The 15,184-nt window shown below is 36.7% G+C and overlaps 1 protein-coding gene across 5 annotated transcripts in view; it reads right to left on the reverse strand.

Annotated features, from left to right (window-relative positions):
* The window catches only part of C16H9orf135 (chromosome 16 C9orf135 homolog), an 86,131-nt gene that overhangs the window by 12,641 nt on the left and 58,306 nt on the right, over positions 1 to 15,184 (reverse strand). For 3 of the 5 annotated variants that reach the window (XM_030920049.1, XM_010362948.2, XM_030920048.1), the window contains one exon: positions 4,302 to 4,359. The exons of 1 other annotated variant lie outside the window; for it this stretch is intronic. In XM_030920049.1, the coding sequence (XP_030775909.1) occupies positions 4,302 to 4,359 (58 nt within the window). Of the gene's footprint in view, positions 1 to 4,301; positions 4,360 to 6,074; positions 6,139 to 15,184 lie in introns of all 5 variants that reach the window. One more of the 5 variants, XR_004054024.1, reaches the window with a different exon arrangement.

Below are 15,184 nucleotides of genomic sequence, written 5' to 3' on the forward strand. Positions count from 1 at the left end.
AAGGGATATAGTTTCTTCTTTACCATGAAACAATACGTGGACGCCTTGTCCACGTATTGTTAAACAATTCTCTGTTAAAAACTTTCTCAGTTTCTAACAGCCAACTTTGAACCAATTCTCTAATGTGCCTTCTTTCCGACGTTTCCTCTGTTCTGGTTCTTTGGGAGATGATGGAGGAGCTTTCAAGAGAACGTATCCTTAATTGAAATTGAGTTGAGCTGTAATAAACATCTAGTTTAAGAGGAGAAGTTCAAAAGAAACAGCTTGCAATTTTCTTCCATTTCCCTCCTTGGAAATGACCTCATGGCTTCCTAATCCTCTGTATTTCCTTACCAATGCTTAGAGCTATGGAATGATAACCTGCATTCCCTTAACTTTCTATAGGGCTGTCCCACTTTATACGAATGTGGATTAAGCAAATGTAAGAGACCATAATATAAAAATTAATCAAGTCTCAATTTATGCACAACATTTGAGGTAATATAAATCCAAATATTTTCAGATTTCTTCAAAACTTGCATAAAGCGGAAGTAGTAGACTGAATGAATGGTGAACTGTGTTCATGGCAAGGCCACATGGTGAAGTCTCTAGCAAGAAAATATTCCCTCCTTTTTCAGTATGTGTGAATTATACACTTGTTTATGTGCATGACAACATCTGTTAGAGTTCAATAACTATTCTCTGTTATTTAACCATCCACTATTATTATTATTAAAAATTATTTGTATCCAATAACAATATCATGCAAGCATTCATTAAATGTGGGTGTCAGAAGCAGTGCTAAAAACATGTCTCAAAATCAAGTACTTTGGAAAACACATTAGAAGTAAATGAACAAAATTGCAAATAAAAGCAAACAACTGTCATGGTATGCTGTGCTGTTAATGTGGAAACAACATGAGAAATATTAAAAATAATGCTGAAAAAATTAAAAGCATAAATATATAATGCAATGGTTAGTGATTTATGTGCCCTGAGAATACATCCCACATTATTTATAATATTTAGTCCTTTGAAATTTGTGAGTTTTTAATTAGATTTCTTTTATTTAAAGATATAGCCAAATCCCTTGTAAATAAGAAAATGGACCTGAAATGCATTTTAAAATAATATGTTTCTTTCCTTGTGGTTTTTCTGATGATAAATGATCACATTTGTTACACTGGAAAATTCTAAAAAGTGTAAAGATGAAGAAAGTCACCTAGAATCTCAAGATTCATTGGCCAACTGTGCTAGCATTTTGGCAGTTTCCCCAGTTTTTAAAATGTTCTCCATATTTGTATATAGTATGGATAAAATATACATGCAACTTTGTAACTTAATTTTTTTACCCGTAAATGAAGATTTATCAAGACACTAAGAACTATCTATGGAGATGATAAAGGCTGCACAATATCTCATCATACACTTATAACATACTTGATTAATACTACTCCTAATGTTACAGCCCAATGGATTCTTCTTGCCTGCCAACCCTCAAAAACAATACATTGAGAACAGCAGGTGTGGCAGCAAAGGAGTTTAATTATCAAGGACCAGCCAAGCAGAAGGACAGGAGAAATTTCTCAAATCTACCTTCCCAATAATTCAGAGGCTAGATATTTTAAGAATAATTTGGTGGGCTGGGACCTGGGGAACTGAAAAGATTGGCTGAGAATGAAATCACAGGAGTGTCTAAACTGTCTTTGCATAGCTGAGTCAGTTCCCAGGAGAGGATCTCAGGACCAGGCAACATTTCTCTGTCTGCTGAAATGCTAAATCTGAAAAATATCTCAAAGACCTGTTCTTTAGGTTTCACAATAATGAAGTTATCTGGGAGTAGTTGGGGAAGTTATAAAGCTTGTGACCCCTGTTACATGGCTCTGGAGCAGTAAGCAATGTATAAAAAAGCAAGTTAAGCAATGCCAGGTAATTATTTAACCATGCCTATTCTTTAGCAAAGTTCAAGCCCTCACTGTTTAAGTCTAACCTTGTGACCTTTTGCTAGTATTTACAAATATGGTTTCCATTTTCGAACGAGGATGTCAGTTCAGAAAAAGAACTATTATGGCCTCCACACAAGAAGGAGCAAAAGCAGCTCAGCCTGGTAGAAGCAAGACGGACTCAGTTATGTCACATTTCCCTTCTTACTGTAACGTTTGCAAAGGCAGTTTCAGTAATACTAAATATTTAGGTACTTTCCAAGTTTTGTCATCATAAATAATTCAGTGATGAATATATTTGCATATGAATTTCATTGCTAGTTCGAATTACTTTTCTTTGGGGAAGTTTCCTAGAAAAAGAATTATTAGGTCGAACAGTATTTTTTGTTTGTTTGTTTTTTCCTTTTTGAGACCGAGTCTTACTCCATCACCCAGGCTGGAATGCAGCGGCACAACCTCTGCTCACTGCAACCTCCGCCTCCCGGGTTCAAGAGATTCTCTTGCCTCAGCCTCCCAAGTAGCTGGAATTACAGACAACGTACCACCACATGTGGCTAATGTTTGTATTTTTTTAGTAGAGACAAGGTTTCATCACATTGGCCAGGCTGGTTGCAAATGCCTGACCTCAAGTGATCCACCTGCCTTGGCCTCCCAAAGTGCTGGGATTACAGGCCTAAGCCACCACGCCCAGCCTCAAACAGTACTTTTTAAAAATATTGCCAATTTTATTCTCAAAAAGAAAAATCTTTTTGTCTTAATTCATATTGTTTATTGTTTGTAAATGGAGCATGTTCCCTATATTTTCTAGTTAGTTGATTATATTTCCTACTTTGTAAACAGCCCATGTATTTCCTTTGCTCATTTCTCTAGGGTCACTTACATTTCTCCTGCCAATATGTATGAGTTATATATATAAAGCATATTAAACCATAAACTACCACATTTGTTGTTTCTGTGTCTTAACTATTTTTTTTTAATAAGAAAAAAAATCAGAATGTAGCATATAATGAAGGTGGTGTCCTAAATCCCTTACTTCCCTAAATTGGTTATGATATCTTTTCAAAACATTTCTGATTATTCTCATCTGTTTTTCCTTTCAAATAATTCCTGGAATCTTAAAATTCACAAAGAAAACAAAATCCATTGGGATTTTATTATATTAAACTTATAAATTTAGTTTATAATTAGTTTAGTTTTCCAGTTCCCTAAAATGGTAGCTATTCCTTTTTATTTGAGATATCTGCCTCAGTCATGTTTTGGTTCATATTTTAAAACAAACAGATAATGGCTTCAGTTTCTTCTTGTGATTCCTCATGGGTTGTGGTCAGATGGAAACCAGAGCTGGAGTCCAGGCTCTGCTAAACTGATTATCCACGATGGCTTCCTCACTCGTAAGTCAAGCTTGCCAGTGTTCCTCCCACAGCCTCTCCCTCCAACAGAATAGCCTGGATTTCTTCTCTGGTGGCTCAGGGCTTAAAAGGTGGAGGCAATCTTAAAGCTAAGCTCAGAACTGACACACAGTCACTTTTGCCATGTTCTACTGATCACCTCAACTCAAGACAGAGGAATCCTCACCCTAAATGGGGAGTGGCTTGTGCCAACAGGAAGGTCTGCCATCTTTGGAGATAAACTGCCACGTTATCTTTTATTGATCTTGGTGAAACTTTCCTCATTAAAGAATTTTGAATTTGTGTCGCTAATAATAATTTGTATGCTTTTTTCTTTTATAATTTATTAACTGGTTAGTGCTGATGTGAAGGAAAGCTATTGTCTTATTTATTCTAATTACTTCTCAGTTTAGTATCTTGGTTCTCCTCAATAGATAATTACACTATTGGAAAATAAGATGTGTTTTTCTCTTCTTCATCAATAGTTAAATATCTTATTTCTATCTCATGTCTGCTGCCCCGGTTAAGACTTCCAGAACAAGGCTAATTGGAAGCAGCCTTGTTTTGTTTCTGTTGCATAATTTGTAAAGTACAAATACATTCAAGTTATAAACTGGACATTCTTAAATTAACACACATATTTCCCAGAGCTATATTAAGCCACTTTTATGTGTTGATGCAATACAAATGAATACAAGTGAATCGAAAGTGGGTTATTATTCCAGATAAATTGAATTCAGGGAGGGGACAAGTAAACAAGATGAGGAAGAAAGTTTCTAATATATTTTAGATACTGCAATATTTTTCCCTGAAATCTATAAACATCCAAAAATAAATCATAACCATAAAACATTCTCATGACTCTAATAAACAGCTAATATCTCAAAATAAATGTAAAATGTTCTCCTTCCTTCCCAAGTTTGACTATACTAGGTGCAAAGAATCACTTCAAGTACACAAATAGGTAGAAGACCACGGATCTTGTACTCACATGTGGCTGATACTCATATGGTGGAACATAATCTTCTGAGTACGTGGTCAGTGCACACCTAAGAGGGATAAGTCAATGTTTGAGGGAAGAATCACTTCAAAAAAGAAAAATATTTTAAATTATTATTGGTATACACTTTACATGAAATAAAAACATTTCAGGAAGGATTGGCCCTAATCAAAATTTAAAACCCCACAACTGTCCCAGCCTCTGTATATAGTATTACCCACCACCAGCAGGGTACCCCCAACTTCAGTTTCAGCAGTCTCCCTTATTCTTAGGGAATATGTTCCAAGACCCCTAAGTGGATGTCTGAAGCCTCTGATAGTACTGAATCCAATTGCTGTCAATTAGAACACGTTTCCGTTCATGTTTTCTACCCACAAATGTAGTGCCTTTTTTTATCTTAGCTAAGGACTTATCAAGCATTATGGCCTTCGCTTTTGCAGTTTGAGGTACAATAGCAAAACTAGCATGAATTTTTCTTTCTTCTTTATAATTGCAAGGATAGAAGATTTGTTCTTACCGTAGGTCTTAGATACCCCAGCATACGATTTTTTTTTTTTTGCTCTCCTTAAGTTGAGAACTTTCATCTTTAAGCACCTAAAGTGCTTAAAGGAAGCACTTGACAGCTTCTCTTTAGCATATCTGAATGCCTGCACCACCACTCTTGCACTCTAGAGCCATCCTCAAGTAAAATAAGGGTTACTTGAACACAAGCACTGCAATACCATGACAATCTAATAATGAAGAAGGCTACTAAGTGACTAACAGCCAGGGACAGTAGACAGTGTGCAGACACTGGACAAAGGGAGGATTCATGTTCTGAACTGGATGAAGCCAGATGGCACAAGATTTTGTGGCACTACTCAGAGCCACATGCAATTTAAAACTTACAAATTGTTCATTTCTGAAATTTTCTGTTTAATATTTTCAGACTGCAGTTGACCTCATGTAACTGAAACTGTGGAAAACAAAACTATGAATAAGGAGAGACTACTGTACTTCCAATTTAGCACCACCTACTACTCTCCTGTACTAATGATATTTGTGGCAACCCAGGCTTAAGTCCCTGAGCTCAGGAGTTCTGCATTCCAAGAATTCTCTTTATCACCAACTTCCTGCCTCTATGAGCTTTTTGACCCACATTCTTTGCCAGGTGACTGCTGAAGAATAATGGAGGACAACCAGATAGACTGAGATTACATAGCATCCCAAACCTCCACCCCATTAAACACACAGAAATACTGGATGAAATACATCCATGCCTATCCCCCAAGGTCTACAAGTATAGCCAAGCCCAAAAGGGAAACCCTGAGGTACTAGAACTGAAGAGGATAGTCACTACAATGGGAAACCATAAACTGATGTGGAGTTTGAACTACACATCTAGAGTAAGAGACTTGGCCTTAGATTCACAGGAGGCAGAGAATAAACTCCAACGATCACCAAGAATCTGTAAAGGCTATATCCAAAAATAAACCAGAGAAACCTCAGCTACCAGTCCAGAGAAACTTGCAAGAAAGTTTCTCTCTGCTTGAGTCACGGGGGGGAAAAATTATTCTCCTATGAGAAATTAAAATCCCACCTCCATTCCTGGCAATATTATGGGACTGGATGGCCAAAGAAACTCCTCTGAGTATTGCATACTGAAAAACCAGGGTAAAAGGAAATTTTAAGATGTTTTAATGCATGGCTGAGCTGGTGACAAAGTCACAGAACCCAACAAGAATCCCAAAATAACAAGTTCAACTTAGACAGGCTATTGGATACCCAGGTGGTAACCACCAATTCTTGCCGGGTTCTCAGGGTGTGATTTCCTGAGTAGTAGCAGCAGCTCCTGGGAATAGAAATGCGAATACTTGGGTCCCACCACAAAACAACTAAATTAGAAACTCTAAGGGTGGGACCCAGCAATACATATCTTAGCAAACCCTTTAGGTGATTCTGATGTACGCTAGAGTTTGAGTACTAATGATTAAAACAACACAAATTAGAAATGTAACTTTCAAACCTACAAATGGGGTTTTTTTAAAGACAAATCTAATAGGAGTCAGGAAAGGAGAATAAAAGGAACAGGGGACATTATTTCTGCTCATAAAACAAATTAAAATCATAAAAATAAAATTAAATATCTTAGCAATTATAATAAAAATAAAGAGGTTAAACCTATCAGTGAAAATATTTTCTCAGACTTAAATTGAACATCAAACTTTTTTTTTTTTTTTTTTTTTTTTAAACTCCTACTTGTCATGTTCGGTGGCATATGTCTATGGTCCCAGCTACTCAGGAGGCTGAGGCAGGAGGGTCAGTTGAGCCCAGGGGTTCTGAGCTATAGTGCTGTTTGCCTATGGGGTGTCCACACTAAGTTCAACATCAGTATGGTGACCTCCCAGGAGCAGGACCACCAGATTGCCTAAGGAGGGGTGAACCAGCCCAGGTCAAAAAGGGAGCAGGTCAAAACTCCTATGCTGACTGGCTTAGTAGCTTGCACCTGTACTCCCAGCTACTCAGAAAGCCGAGGCAGGCGCCTCCCTTAAGGCTAGGAGTTCGAGGCTGCCGTGAGCTATAGCAGCACCAGCCCAAGTGACAGAGAGAGACCCTGTCTCTAAAACAAAAACAATTTTTAATTACCAACTACCTGCTTTTATACATAAAATAAAATTACTTTCAAAGAAGCTTGAAAGTAAAAGTATGTAAAAATATATACCAATGCATGGAAATTAAAAAATATACTTCTCAGTGACCAGTGGTTTAATGACAAAATTGAGAAGGAAATTGAAAAATTTCTTAAAACAAATGACAATGAAAATACAACACACCACAACTTAAGGGATACAGTGAAAGCAGTACTAAGAGGGAAATTTATAGCTAAGTGCCTACATAAAAAAAGAAGAAAAACCTCAAATAAATAACCGATTGATGCATCTTAAAGAACTAGAAAAGCAAGAGCAAACTGAATCCAAAATTAATAGAAGAAATGAAATAATAATCAGAGTAGAAATAAATGAATTTGAAATGAAGAAAACAATACAAAAGAATGATTTTTTAAAATTGTTTTTTAAAAGATAAACAAAATTGACAAACCTTTAGCCAGACTAAGAAAAAAAGAGAAATGACCCAAATAAATAAAATTAGAGATGAAAAAGGAGACATTACAACTGATAGGGCAGAAATTCAAAGGATCATTAGTGGCTACTACAGGAAACTACATGCCAATAAATTAGAAACTCTAGAAGAAATGGGTAAATTCCTAGACACATACAACCTATCAAGACTGAACCATGAAGAAATCCAAAACCTGAACAAACTAGTTGACAGAGCAGGAGCATCGCCATCTGGGACAAACACCGCCATTTTAAAGTTCACTTTGATCAAAAACTGCCTAAATCCAAAAGGCATCAGCCTAATGGCTGAGGTCAGCATGATCATAAACCACAAATGACATCTCCAACCAGAAACATTCCAACCTTAAGATAAACCCCTCCCCAACCAGAGAGATGTCAGCCTCAAGATAACCTCCCCTCTGACCAGAGACATTCCAACCCCGCAATAAACTTGTCCCCAACACAGAAACATTCCAAGCCTATGATAAGTTTTCTAGCCCTGAACCTTTAAATACTCTTAGTCTGTAAGAGAGGAATGCTCCTAACTGAAATCATCCAGAAGCCCCTCTCAGCTTTATTCTCCAAAATAAACCTGTCTTTGACTGTTGAGCCACTTTTTGTGTTTCTTTCCTCTTTAACTCTTACACCAATAACAAGTAATGAGATCAAAGATAAAAAATTCTCCCAGTAAGGAAAAGCCCACGACATGAGGGCTTCACTGCTGAATTCTACCAAACATTTAAAGAACTAATACCAATCCTACTCAAACTATTCTGAAAAATAGAGGCAGAGGGAATACTTCCAAACTCATTCTAAAAGGCCAGTATTACCCTGATTCCAAAACCAGACAAAGACACATCAAAAAAAGAAAACTACAGGCCAGTATCTCTAATGAATATTGATACAAAAATCCTTGATAAAATACTAGCAAACCAAATTCTACAACATGTTAAAAAAAATCATTCATCATGATCAAGTGGGATTTATCCCAGAGATACAAGGAAGGTTCAACATATGCAAATCTATCAGTGTGATACATCATATCAACAGAATGAAGGATAAACATTATACAGTCATTTCAATTGATACGGAAAAAGTATTTGATAAAAGTTCAACATCCCTTTATGATAAACATCCTCAAAAAATTAATTAAAGAAAGAATATACTTCAACATAATGAAAGCTATGTATGACAGACCCACAGCTAGTGTCATACTGAATGGGGGAAAACTGAAAGCCTTTCCTCTAAAACCTGAAACACAACAAGGATGCCCACTTTCACCACTGTTATTCAATGTAGTACTGAAAATCTTAGCTAGAGCAATTAGACAAGAAAAAGAAATAAAGGGCATCCAAATTAGAAAGGGAGAAGTTGAATTATCCTTGTTTGTACATGACATGATCTTATATTTAGAAAATCCTAAAGACCACCAAAAAAGTATACTGATAAACAAATTCAGTAAATTTAGAACTGATAAATTCAGTAAAGTTGCAGGATACAAAATTAACATACAAAAATCAGTGGCAGATCCAGCACGGTGGCTCAAGCCCCCAGCATTTTAGGAGGCCAGATGGGTGGATCACTTGAGGCCAGGAGTTCAAGACCAACCTGGGCAACATGGTGAAACCCAGCCTCTACAAAAATACAAAAATTAGCCAGGTGTGGTGGCACACACCTGTAATCCCAGCTATTCAGGTGGCTGAGGCAGGATTGCTTGAACTTGGGAGGCAGAGGTTGCAGTGAGCCATGATCACACTGTTGCACTCCAGCCTGGGCGACAAAGAAAGACTGTCTCAAAAAAAAAAAAAAAAAAAAAAAAATCAGTGACATTTCTATTTGTTAACAGTGAACAATCTCAAAAAAAATTTCAAAAAACTTAATCCTAGTTACAATAGTCACAAATAAAATTAGATACCTAGGAATTAACAAAAGAAGTGAAAGAGCTCTACAATGAAAACTATAAAACATAGATGAGAGAAATTGAAGAGAACACCACAAAATGGAAAAATATTTTATGTTCATGGCTTGGAAAACTCAATATTGTTAAAATGTCCATATTACCCAGAGCAATCTACAGATTAAATGCAACCCCTATCAAAATACCAATGACATCTTTTACAGAAATAGAAGAAACAATTCTAAAATTTACATAGAATAACAAAAGACACAGAATAGCCAAAGCTATCCTGAGCCAAAAAAACAAAACTGGAAGAGTCACATTATTTGACTTCAAATTATGCTACAGAGCTATAGTAACCAAAACAGCACAGTACTGGCATAAAAACAGACACATAGACCAATGGAACAGAATACAGGACCCAGAAACAAATCCACACACCTACAGTGAATTCATTTTTGAGAAAGGTGCCAATAACATACACTGGAGAAAAGACAGTCTCTTTAACAAATGGTGCTGGGGAAACTGAATTTCCATATGCAGAAAATGAAACTAGACCCTATCTCTCATCATATACAGAAATCAAATCAAAATGGATTAAAGACTTAAATTGATGACCTCAAACTATGAAACTACTACAAGAAAACATTGGGAAAGATCTCCAGGACATTGATTTGGGCAAAGATTTCTTGAGCAATACTCCACAAGCACAGGCAACGAAAGCAAAAGTAGACAAATGGCATCACATCAAGTTAAAAAGCTTCTACATGGAAAAGGATACAATCAACAAAGTGAAGGGATCACCCACAGAATTGGAGAAAATATTTACAAACTACCCATCTGACAAGGGATTAGTAACAAGAATATATAAAGAGCTCAAACAACTCTATAGGAAAAAATTCTAATAATCCCATCAAAAAATGGGCCAATGATTCGAATAGACATTTCTCAAAAGAAGACATACATGTGGCAAACAGGCATATGAAAAGATGCTCAACATCATTGATCATTAGAGAAATGCAAATCAAAACTACAATGAGATATTATTTCATGCCAGTTAAAATGGCTTATATCCACAAGACAGGCAATAACAAATGCTGGCGAGGATGTGGAGAAAAGGGAACCGTTATATATTGTTGTAAGAATGTAAATTAGTACAACCATTATGGAGAACAGTTTGGAGGTTCCTCAAAAAGCTAACAATTGAGCTATCATATGATTCAGCAATCCCACTGCTGGGTATATATGCAAAAGAAAGGAAATCAGTATATCAAGGAAACATCAGCACTCCCAAGTTTGTTGCAGCACTGTTCACAATAACCAAGATTTGGAAGCAACCTAAGAATTCATCAACAGGTGAATGGATAGAGAAAACATGGTACTTCTAGACAATGAAGTACTATTCAGCCGTTAAAAAGAATGAGATTCTGTCTTTTGCAACAACATTGATAGAACAGGAAATCACTATGTTAAGTGAAATAAGCCAAGCACAAAAAGACAAATATCACATGTTCTCACGTATTTGTGGGATCTACAAACCAAAACAACTGAACTCATGGACATAGGGGGTAGAATGATGGTTACCAGAGGATGGGAAGGGTAGTTGGGGCAGGGAGGGGCTGGCATGTTGGGGAGGTGGGGATGGTGAACGGGTACAAAAAATAATAGAATGAGTAAGACAGTATTTAATAGCACAACGTGGGGACTATAGTCAATAATAATTTAATTGTACATTTTAAAATAACTAAAAGAGTATAATTGGATTGTTTGTAACACAAAGGATAAATGCTTGAAAGGATGGATACCCAGTTTTTCATGATGTGATTATTATGCATTGCGTGCCTATACCAAAATATCTCATGTATTCTATAAATACATACACCTACTACGTACCCACAAAAATTAAACATAAAATAATAAAAAAAAACCCAAAACAAACAAAAATATATAAAAGTATATACAGTGCGATCTGAGAGACCAAAATAGACACCCCTTTATCAACTAAGACAGAACCTAAGGTTAAAAAAAAACAAAAAGTTACCTATGGTTTGGGGATTCAGGGACAGTTTGGCATTGCGAATTTCTAAATTCTCACTAAATATCCTAACAATAGGAGATGTCAGGCCAGTTGTCCTAATTCTGATTTACAATCCAAACCACTGTGACTCTAATTGGATAGAGGACTGGTCTTACAAACTTTCTTCTCTGATAAGTGATTGCAGACCTTTAACCAGTTCCTGCCAACTGATTGAGGCTGTGCGTAAACTGTCTTTGTGTCCTAAAGCTCACCTTTTGATAGGAAGAGCCAAATTCCACCTCATTTTAATGTTAAAACCCAGTCTCAAAGTGAACATAGGATGTATGTCATATACATATTTATCCACTACATATGCACATAGCTCCCTCATAAATACGTACAGCTTTTCCCTCAGATCTCCTGAGTATGCATGATTCAGGCCCTGTGAGGCATAAAACCCAACCTGTGCTTCCCCTTGTCCATGCTGGAGACTTTCTCTTCCCAGCTTCCAAACCAATATCTCCAATAAAGCTCTCCTTTCTACTATTTAGCCATCCTGGTGGTCTTTTGGTCAACAACAGCAAATATTAACCAAAGGAAATTGAATTCTTAAATTAATACCCTAAGTAAGAGACTTTGAGCAAAAATTACTAGTTATAAAGATCATTATCTACTGATTAAAACAGCAAGTCATCAAGAAAGTATATAACAATCTTATGTCAATAAACCTAACAACATATAGAATATTGACACTGTTTAGTTATTTGTCCCTGCCCAAATCTCATGTTGAATTGTAATTCCCAATACTGGAGGTGAGGCCTGGTGGGAGGTGGTTGGGTCATGGAGGAAGATCCCTTGTGGCCTGGTGCCATCTTCATAATAGTGAGTGAGTTCTCACACTATCTGGTCATATAAAAGTGTGTAGCTCCTGCCCCCCAACTCTCTTGCTTGCTCCTGCTTCCGCCATGTGATGTGCCTGCTCCCCCTTCACCTTCTGCCATGAGTAAAAGCTCCCTGAGGACTCCCTAGAAGCTGAGCAGATGCCAGCACCATGTTTCCTGTAAAGCCTGTAGAACTGTGAGCCAGTTAAACCTCTTTTCTTTATAAATTACCCAGTCTCAGGGATTTCTTTATTTCAATGCAAAAACAGCCTAATACAAATATGTAAGGCAAAAAAAGACCAGAATCACAGAAATAAAATGGTAAATCCACAGTTATGCAGGAAGGTTGCAACACACATTTCTCAACCCTTTGGTTCCTTAAATCCACATATCTACATACATCCTCCAAAACCATACGAGTCAACAGTAAAGCAAATAAAACTACACAATTGCCCACAGGTAGAGTATAGTGAAGGATAGGGAATACCACAAACTTCAATTTACATGTAGGTAGAACAGTCCAGAAACAGTAGAGTCAAATCAGAGCCCATGCTGAAACAGAATCAGGCAGGGATTACATGGAAGACAGGAGAGGTAGCAAGTCTCTAGCAGAGGTAGAACACAGAGGACAGCACCCACAGAAAGAGAATGCCCTTTTCTGATGAGGAAATCATGAGAACAGGTCTGAGACCAGAATATCTGAAGTATGACTTTTCAAGGAAGTATCCAGGACCACAGTTATAGTCTTGGGAAGCCACTGCTTCTAGAGAGGAGGGGGGCAACTAGAAGGTAAAGAAAAATAAGAAATAAAACACAAGAAAATAAGGATCCTAGGGCTATAAGACAGTATCGCGATATCAGTAAACATCACTCCCTCCTACATTTTACCACCCTGGAAACGTGTCAATAATTAAACAAGCCTCACTTCACTGTTAGAACTGAAGAGGGCACTCTTGAACTAAGATATTAAGCAAACTGCCCAAAGTTTTCATTCCTCTGGGATAGAATGATCTATGATTGCTGCTAGTCCAGGAAAATCCATCATACTTTAAATGAACAGAACAAGGCAACATTACTAAGAGAAGAACACAATAAATAAGAATAAAAACTAAGCTCATGAAAATTCTCCCCTGAAATATTCCCAGTCACAGAAGTCCTCCTTTAGCACTTCTATTCAATAATGCACTAGAGAGCCTAGAAAACACAGTAAAACAAGAAAAACCAGCAAAATCAACATCAGCAAATAGCATAACCGGAATAAAGAAAACAAAATCGTCATCCTCCATGGATGACAAAGTTGTTTACATTTTACAAAATACTAGAGAATCTACAAATTATAACAATAGGCAAGTTTCAGCAAGGTTGTTGGATAAAAGATCAATATACAAAAATAGCATAGCCGTATACCTGCAACAAGAAATTAGAAAGCATAATCAAAGTAGGAAAATCTCATTTATACTTGGCAACAAAATATCTAAGTTTCCTATAAGAATACATATAACAGAAGATATACAAGACATTTATGGGGAAAATACAAAATGTTGTTGAAAAACGTAAAATAATTTATGTATGTGTGGAATGGTGGATATAATGATAGCAATTATTTCATCCAAAAAATTTAAAGCACTTCCAATCTAAACACCAATAAGGTGTTTTGTAGAACTCGACAAACAAATCCTAATAGTCATATGACTCCATGAAGTGCCAAAGAGAGTCAATATAAAAATAGACCAATTGAGAAAATGTAAAGAAAGCCTGGAAGCAGATCTGCTTAAATGTAGGAATTTGGTGTATGACAGAAATGACCTTACAAATCAGTAGGGAAAGGGTGAGTCACATAATAACCTTTAGTCTTATAAAAATATTACATATATGCATATATATTACATGTATGTTACATATACATTTCTGTATGTGAATATATATATAATTTCTAAAATTTTAGAGTTTGACATTTCATATATAGGTCTTGACTAAATTGTAATTTAAAACTTCTGTTGATCAAAAGATATATAAACAAAGTTTTCAGAAAAGTCAAAGACTAGAAGAACATATTTATTATGAATCTAATCAAAAGGCCGGGTGCAGTAGCTCACGCCTGTAATCCCAACACTTTGGGAGGCCGAGGCAGGTGGATCACTTGAGGTCAGGAGTTTGAGACCAGCCTGGCCAACATGGTGAAACCCCATCTTTACTAAAAATACAAAAATTAGCCAGGCGTGGTGGTGGGTGCCTGTAGTCTCAGCTACTCAGGAGGCTGAGGCGGGGGAATCACTTGAACCCAGGAGGTGGAGGTTGCAGTGAGCCGAGACCGCGCCATTACACTCCAACCTGGGAGACAGTGTAAGACTCCATCTCAAAAAAATAGTAAAATAAAATGAAATAAATCTAACCAAAAGGGGATTAATAACATAAATCTAATCAAAAGAGGATTAATAACACAATTAATTTTTTAAAACCCTTTTTTTTCTTTTTAGACAAAATCTCACTGTGTCATCCCCAGACTGGAGTGCACTGGCACAATCATGGCTCATTGCAACCTCCTCCTCCCAGGTTCAAGCAATTCTCCTGCCTTAACCTCCCCAGTAGCTGGAACTACAGGCACGCACCAAGCCCCGGTAATTTTTGTATGTTTAGTAGAGATGGGGTTTTGTCATGTTGGCCAGGCTGGTCTTGAACTCCTGGCCTCAAGAGATCCACCTGCCTTGGTCTCCCAAAGTGCTGGGATTACAGGCGTGAGCCACTGTGCCCAGCCTTTAAAACTCTTGCAAATCAAATTTAGTAATTAGTGAAATGCAAAGTAAAACAACAATGAAATGGCATGCAATATCTATTAGATTGATAAAAATTAAAAATCCCTGTTTATGAGAATATGAAACAATAAAAATGTTCAAAATAAACTAGTGGCAATATCTTGCAAAATTGAAGGTGCATATGTCTTATTACCCAGCAATTCTGAATATAAAGAAAACTCTTTTTAA

Source organism: Rhinopithecus roxellana, chromosome 16, assembly GCF_007565055.1.
Source record: "Rhinopithecus roxellana isolate Shanxi Qingling chromosome 16, ASM756505v1, whole genome shotgun sequence".
In the NCBI taxonomy this organism is placed as follows: domain Eukaryota; kingdom Metazoa; phylum Chordata; class Mammalia; order Primates; family Cercopithecidae; genus Rhinopithecus; species Rhinopithecus roxellana.